We start from the raw sequence: 6,648 nt of genomic DNA on the forward strand, positions 1-6,648 counted from the left end.
CCTGTGGGAAGTTCCACTCTGTCCTCTAGGGGCGCTGTGGGTCAGAATAGACTCAGCAGTGGGTGTGGTTTGGGCTTTGCTTCTGTGAAGATTGACAGCCCTGGAGACCCTGTGGGCAGTTCCACTCTGTCCTCTAGGGGCGCTGTGGGTCAGAATGGACTCCACGACAGTGGGTCTGTTGAGTGTCAGCCCTGCTGCCTTTAAGGATTCAAAGATTGAAGGCCATTAAAGCTTGAGACCTGGCCCCCTGGGTCTCTGGGGGCTGGAGGGGCTAGAGGCCAGGAGTCTAGGGTCCTTGAGCAAGTAGAGGGTGTACTGGAGGGAAGCAATGTGAGCTAAGAAGCAAAACAAGCCACAGAGCTGGAGAAAAAGAAGGGGGGTCTGGCTGAGGGCCCGGGAGGCGTGGTCGCAGCAGGACGTCAGTAGCAGCCCCACACAGGGGGCACCGTGGCCCTGAAGACCCCCCTCTCACCTGCACAGGTAGGTCTGATCCATGCTGAGCCACTCTTACTGGGGCTCCAAGAAATTCTGTCCCCTACACCCAGCTGCCTGGTGGCACGGAACCCCCTCTGCTCGTCATGCATCTGAATCTTGCACTTGACACCCCCAGCCTTTAGCTCACCCCTGAGCCGCCAGTGCTGTGCAGGGGAGGTGGGAATAACTGTAACCCCTCCCTGGAAGGATAAGGGACCTACGGATCCTGCAGGCTCACCGTTAAGAGATCAGGGCCACGGCGGAGCTCCAGTTCAAGCCTAGCTGGATGCATGGGGCAGCTTGAGTGGTCTGGGCACGAACTCCCGGCCAGCCTGCCTCGGGCCCAGGCCAGCCCGGCTTCTTTCTTGCTCTGTGACCTTGGCAAGCCATTTGTCCTCCCTCTGTCCCAGCTCTTTCTCCTGTAAAAGAATATGATCCTGGCACCCTCCTCACAGGGGTGCTGTGAACATCCAGTCAAGAGCTCTGGTGGCACAGGGGTTAAAGCTTTCAGTTGCTAGTCAGAAGGCTGGTGCTTCAAACCCACCCGCCACTCCTCAGGAGAAATGAGGCGGTCGGCTTCTGTCAAGATTGACAGGCTTGGAAACCCGGTGGGGCAATTCTACTCTGTCCTCTAGGGGCGCTGTGGGTCAGAATAGACTCCAGGCAGTGGGTGTGGTTTGGGCTTTGCTTCTGTGAAGATTGACAGCCTTGGAGACCCTGTGGTGCAGTTCCACTCTGTCCTCTAGGGGCGCTGTGGGTCAGAATGGACTCCACAGCAGTGGGTGTGGTTTGGGCTTTGCTTCTGTGAAGATTGACAGCCTTGGAGACCCTGTGGTGCAGTTCCACTCTGTCCTCTAGGGGCGCTGTGAGTCAGAATCCACTCAATGGCTGTGGATTTTTTTTTTTTCTAATGTATAGAACAGACTGTGAACATTGCCTGGCATGCAGTAGGTGCTATGTAAGTGTTTGCTATTGTTTTTATTATGCTTATTAATTCTCACTGTGCAGGAGCCTGGCGCATAGTAGATGCTCAATAAATAACAGCTGGTTTAGCTGCGTGGCCTGGGGCAAGTGACTTGAGCCTGTTTTCCCATCCGTAAAATGGGGGTGATGGTCCTCTCCACATCCTGTGCTCGAGCACTGCACCAGGCAACTTACTGTTGGTCAGCTGCTGTAGGGTGGGCCCCAATGCTTGCCCAGTGTTACTTGAGCCCACGGGTGAGTGCACTCCATTGTGAGTTCCTTCCAGCTGAGTGGGCTTGTCTATGAGCAGTGTGTCAGACTGTATTCTGTGTGATCCATAGGGTTTTCATTGGCTGGTTTTCAGAAGTAGATCCACAGGTCATTCTTCCTGGTCTTACTCTGGAAGCTCTGCGGAAACCTGTCCACCAAGGGGAACCCTGCTGGTGTTTAAAATGCCAGGGGCATAGCTTCCAGCAACACTCAAGGCATGCGGAGGACCACAAACTGACAGATGGCTGGTGGGAGAGCAAGTCGAGTACAAATAAGTTCAGGCTAGCATTCCAATTTCCAGTCTCTGTTTACAGTAGGAGTTGCTGGGTACTGCAAAGGGTTAATGTACTTGGTCGCTAACCAAAAGGTTGGAAGTTCAAATACATCCAAAGGTGCCTTGGATAGAAAGTCCTGGAAAGCCACTTCCCCCAAAAAAATCTGCCATTGAAACTCTCATGTGCACAGTTCCTCTTGCACACACACGGGGTCGCTATGGGTTGGACGCGACTCCATGGCAGCTGGGGTTTTATTAACAGTATTAACACAGGCCCCCGCTTCGCATCCTGCTTGGCTCTAACCAGCTCACACTGGCACCCTGCAGCCCAGAGCAGGGGCCCTGACTGCCTCCTTACCCTCCACCCTGTCCTCAGTCAACAGGAGGCAGAGTTAGAAGCTGAGCCTCGGCTGGAGCCCGGGCCGGCGCCAGTGCCGACGCCGGCGGTGGTGGGGCGCAAGTGGGTCCTGTGTAATTACAGCTTCCAAGGCCGCAATAGCAGCGAGCTGTCGGTCCAGCATCGGGATGTACTGGAGGTTAGAGGGCTGGTGGGCAGGAGGAAACCTAGCCCGGGCCAGAAACCCAGGCTCTGAGCTCTGCCCCTGTCCCCAGGTCCTGGATAGCAGCCGCAAGTGGTGGAAAGTTCGAGACCAGCAGGGACAGGAGGGCTATGTGCCGTATAATATCCTGACACCCCACTCAGGACCCCAGGGGTGCCGAAGCCCTGCGCACAACGTGGTGAGCGGGGGCGAGCGACTCCGGTCTTGGAGGGGCTGGGGGCTAGGTCTGTAGGAGGTGCCTGGGGACTCAACAGGTTTCTCTCCAGAAGGAAGACGGGCCGGGGCTCATCCTTGGCCTGCCGAAGCCGAGCACCACGCTTCCGGCCCCAGCCCCGGTCCCGGCATTAGGTCGACCCCCCTGGGACGGCTGCGATGGTATCAACAACTTGGACCCCAGCGAAAAGGGTGAGTGGTGGAGGCACTCCGGGGAAACCAACGCTCAGAAGCAGCACGTGGGCCCTTGTCTCCGGGGTGTCGGAGCCCCTGAGCCCCCACCCTCCGGATTTTTCGCCCGCAGAGAAATTCTCCCAGATGCTCAGTATCAACGAGGAGCTGCAGGCGCGCCTGGCTCAGGGCCGCTCGGGCCCCAGCCGCGCCGCCTCGGGCCCCCGCGCGCAAGAGTCACAGCTCAGTCCCCGCTCAGATGCCTCGGAAGTCCGCGCCTGGTTGCAGGCCAAGGGCTTTAGTTCCAGGTGAGTGGTGCCAGCGCCAGCTCGCTGGTTGTGAGGGCAGTGAGATTCGAGCGTTCTGATTGGCCCAGGGAGGACGTGGCAAGACACAGGAACCCGGGATTGGTCCAAAGCGAGCGTCTGTCCTGTTGCAACAAGCCGTGATTGGCTTTGGTTTTCTCAGGTTCAGGTTGGAGTCCCCAGGGAAGCCTGGCCCCGCCCTGAAGTAGGGTGCTCTGTGATTGGTGGGTGGGAAAGGGGGCTTTCCGATCCTGTCCAGACTTCCATAGTGTCTCGCCCTCGATGGCTAGAGTTCTGCTGATTGGACAAATGGCTAGCAGGCGTGATGTGATTGGCGGGGGCTGGAGAGGCTGAAGCTGTGAATGGCTAGCCTTCCTGACAGCACCCCACTGCGCCTCCTCAGCACGGTGGACGCTCTGGGCGTGCTGAACGGTGCGCAGCTTTTCTCGCTGCAGAAGGAGGAGTTCCGGGCTGTGAGCCCGGAGGAGGGGGCGCGCGTGTACAGCCAGGTCATGGTGCAGCGCGCGCTGCTGGAGGTGAGCGGACGGCCGCATGCTTCCCTGAGCCCAGGCGAGGAGGGAGCTGGGGGCCCGGGCACCGGGTTCCTAATAGCCACTCCCGCCCTGCAGGACTCGGAAAAAGTGTCAGAACTGGAGGCGGTGATGGAAAAGCAAAAGAAGAAGGTGGAAGGCGAGGCGGAAACGGAGGTCATCTGACCCGCTGCAGAAAGTTTCAGGGCAGCGGATTTCCTCGCGCCCTGTGGGAGGATGGACTCTTCCAACTCTCCCCACCCAAGGAGATGGCCTTCCCCCAACCCCAGCGGACACATGGACCTGCCCTCGCCGGAGGCCCGCCTGAGCTCGCGGATTGGCCGGGAGCGGCGGGGGGCGGGGCGTGGAGGCAATTTACGGAGAATGCTTGCAGTTCGTGCCCGGTAGTGGGCGCACTCGGGAGCCTCGTGCGGTGGAGTATGCTGTCCAGTCTATAAACAGCCGCCTCGCAGCTGCCTGTCAACTACTTTCACCTCTCTACCTACCGGGCAGCCAGAGGGCCCGGGAACCTGCACGCTCGCCCCAGTCACAAGCCTGTCTGGGAGAGGACCTCACCGTCTTTGGTAGTTTCTCTCAGCTCCCTTCTCTCCATCCCCAGGGCCCCAACCCAGGCTTCCTCCTGACCTTCTCGGCCCCCAGTCCGCCCCACAGGGGTCTTTGCATACCCGGTGTCCCAGTCCCTCCACTGCTCGAAACCCTTCCGTTTCCTGGCATTCAAGGCCCGGAGTGGTGTGGCCGCTACCGGGCCTTTCCAGCCTCCTGTTTCCTTTCTCCTGAGCAGCAAAAAAGGCGGCATCTTTCCCACACCCGCTTGGATGTGGGCCTCAGGAAAGCAAGCCAACCAAGCCAAGTCCACATATACACACCCACTTGGCTGCGGCCCCCAGAGCTCCTGGCACATCCTCAAATCCCCGTTAGGGAAGGGGACGGGTAACTTGGCATCACGTGAGATGGGGGACCCCAGGGTGGCTACTCCGGTCTCGGGCTTCCGGCCCTTGGTTCCTTCCTGGCCTTGCCTCCAGCCCATGCTGCCCGAGTCTTGGGGTTTTGCGCTTGTGGTCTCCGTGGGCTGGAGGCCCTTTCTCCACCTGCTGAGCGCCTGTGCAGCCCTCCCGGCCCAGCTCACATACGCACTGCTCGGGAGCCTCCCCTCATCCTCCAGGCTTGTCTCCCAGCATCCCAGTGGATCCCAGCATCCAGGCCCCGCCCCAGGCTCCCTGACCACGGTTCAGCAGCCCAGCCGGAAACCTTCCGCTCCCTCAGGGCACTGGGTCCTCGCCCGTCTCTCAGCCCTGCTCCCCACCGTCCCGTGATGCGAGGGCTGCCTTGCTTTGGCTGCCGCCCTTGTTTGGTTTGGTGTGGCCTCCTCCGGCTTCAGGACACCCTTCTCGTCGCCCTTGCTTGTGTCAGCCCGAGCTGGGGGCCTTGGGTCCATCTCCGTGCCCTTCCTGACGCACCCACCCCTCAATGCCTAGCCCAGAAGGCCGGGGGCTTGGTCTGACGCCCACAACCCCGCAGCACAGAACCGGGAAGCCCCCCACTTCGGACCGGAACAGCAGTCACTGGGTGGCAACTTCACGTCTTTATTGGCGATGCCTGAACCTTTGTCTCAAAAATACCTTCTCCCCCTGCCCCGGGCAGTGGGTGGGGAGGGGGCAGCAAAAATAAAAGACGTCCCTCTCTATTGCACATGGATGTGGCCCTCAGGAAAAAAAAACAGAACAAACCCAACCCAGGCCGTATATACAGGCCCGCCCGGCTGCGGCCGGCAGGGCTCTTGGCACATTCTTGAATCCCTGCTCAGGAAGGGGAGGGGGTGGCCGAGGGGGAGTCACACGGGAGGTGGGGGACCCCTGGGGCGGCTACTCTGTCTGGTCCCTGGCTTCTGGTCCTTGTGTTCCCTGGTCCTCGGTTCCCTTCTGGTCCTGCCTCCAGCCCCAGTCCCCTCTCAGCGACGTCCCCCTACCTGCCTTGGCCTCCCACCTCCCTCTGGGCCTCGGGTAGCCCCCCTTGGCCCCCGGGGACTCTGCTCTCCTCTCGCATCCCCAGGGGCATTATGGCTTCTCAGAGACGTCCCCGGAGCCCTGTCACTCGTGTTCACACGGGGGAAGGGGTGCGTGTGGCGGAAGCAGCTGCATAAATAGGGGCAGGGGAGGGGCCTCCAGTCACTTGGAGAGTTTGCTGATGACGCGGATCAAGGCTGCGTTCTCATCCTTGAGCCGCTGGTTGTCAGCCCGGAGGTCCGACAGGGCCTGCGGGATGGCACGGCGTCAGCAGGCAGCCACCGGGTGTCGCGCAGAGGTCCGACTGGGCCTCAGGGAGGCCACGGGGCTCCACGGGCCGGCCTCCGCCCTCTGCCCCGAGCCCCGCTGGCACTCACCTTCAGCTCCTCCTCCAGCTCGGCGGCCTTCCGCTCCAGGGCCCGGCGCTCCTGGAACACGTCGGGAGGGGGAGGGCGAGAGGCTGAAGGACGGGGTTCAGATGGGATGGGGGCCGGCCAGCATCAGAGCACAGCAAGGTGGGGCAGGGTGGGCAAGCTCCCACCCGATCCTGACCCCGGTGGGTTTCAGGTCTGGGGACACGTCTGGCGCCCTCCCACCAGCCCGACTCACGAATCTCTCCAGCTCGAGCAGGGCAGGCCTCTCGGCGAAGCGTTCTTGCCTCTGGGGAGGACAGAGAAAGTGCGGCTCAGAGACACTACCCAAATCCCAGTGGCCAAGAGGAAATCACCCTTGCTGGGGAGGGCGGCCAGCCTCCCGGCCCCACCTACCCCCAGGACCACAAGCCCCACCCACCCTCAGGCCCCGCCCCTTACACCAGACCACAAGCCCCACTCACCCTCAGGCCCCGCCCCTTATACCAGACTA

At 60.9% G+C, this 6,648-nt stretch overlaps 2 protein-coding genes across 2 annotated transcripts in view; one reads left to right on the top strand and one right to left on the bottom strand.

Moving 5' to 3' along the window:
- The window catches only part of EPS8L1 (EPS8 like 1), an 11,362-nt gene extending 7,416 nt beyond the window's left edge, over positions 1-3,946 (top strand). The window contains exons 14-19 of the mRNA XM_007957264.1: positions 2,358-2,517; positions 2,594-2,719; positions 2,847-2,946; positions 3,059-3,233; positions 3,634-3,766; positions 3,860-3,946. Coding sequence (XP_007955455.1) covers positions 2,358-2,517; positions 2,594-2,719; positions 2,847-2,946; positions 3,059-3,233; positions 3,634-3,766; positions 3,860-3,946 — 781 coding nt within the window. The remainder of the gene's footprint in view (positions 1-2,357; positions 2,518-2,593; positions 2,720-2,846; positions 2,947-3,058; positions 3,234-3,633; positions 3,767-3,859) is intronic.
- Positions 3,947-5,946: 2,000 nt separating this feature from the next.
- PPP1R12C (protein phosphatase 1 regulatory subunit 12C) overlaps positions 5,947-6,648 on the bottom strand; it is a 14,223-nt gene continuing 13,521 nt past the window's right edge. The window contains 3 exon segments of the mRNA XM_042783194.1: positions 5,947-6,033; positions 6,162-6,212; positions 6,394-6,444. Coding sequence (XP_042639128.1) covers positions 5,947-6,033; positions 6,162-6,212; positions 6,394-6,444 — 189 coding nt within the window.

This window comes from Orycteropus afer, unplaced genomic scaffold (genome assembly GCF_000298275.1).
Source record: "Orycteropus afer afer isolate SDZICR_OR568_19922 unplaced genomic scaffold, OryAfe1.0 scaffold00726, whole genome shotgun sequence".
Classification (NCBI taxonomy): domain Eukaryota; kingdom Metazoa; phylum Chordata; class Mammalia; order Tubulidentata; family Orycteropodidae; genus Orycteropus; species Orycteropus afer.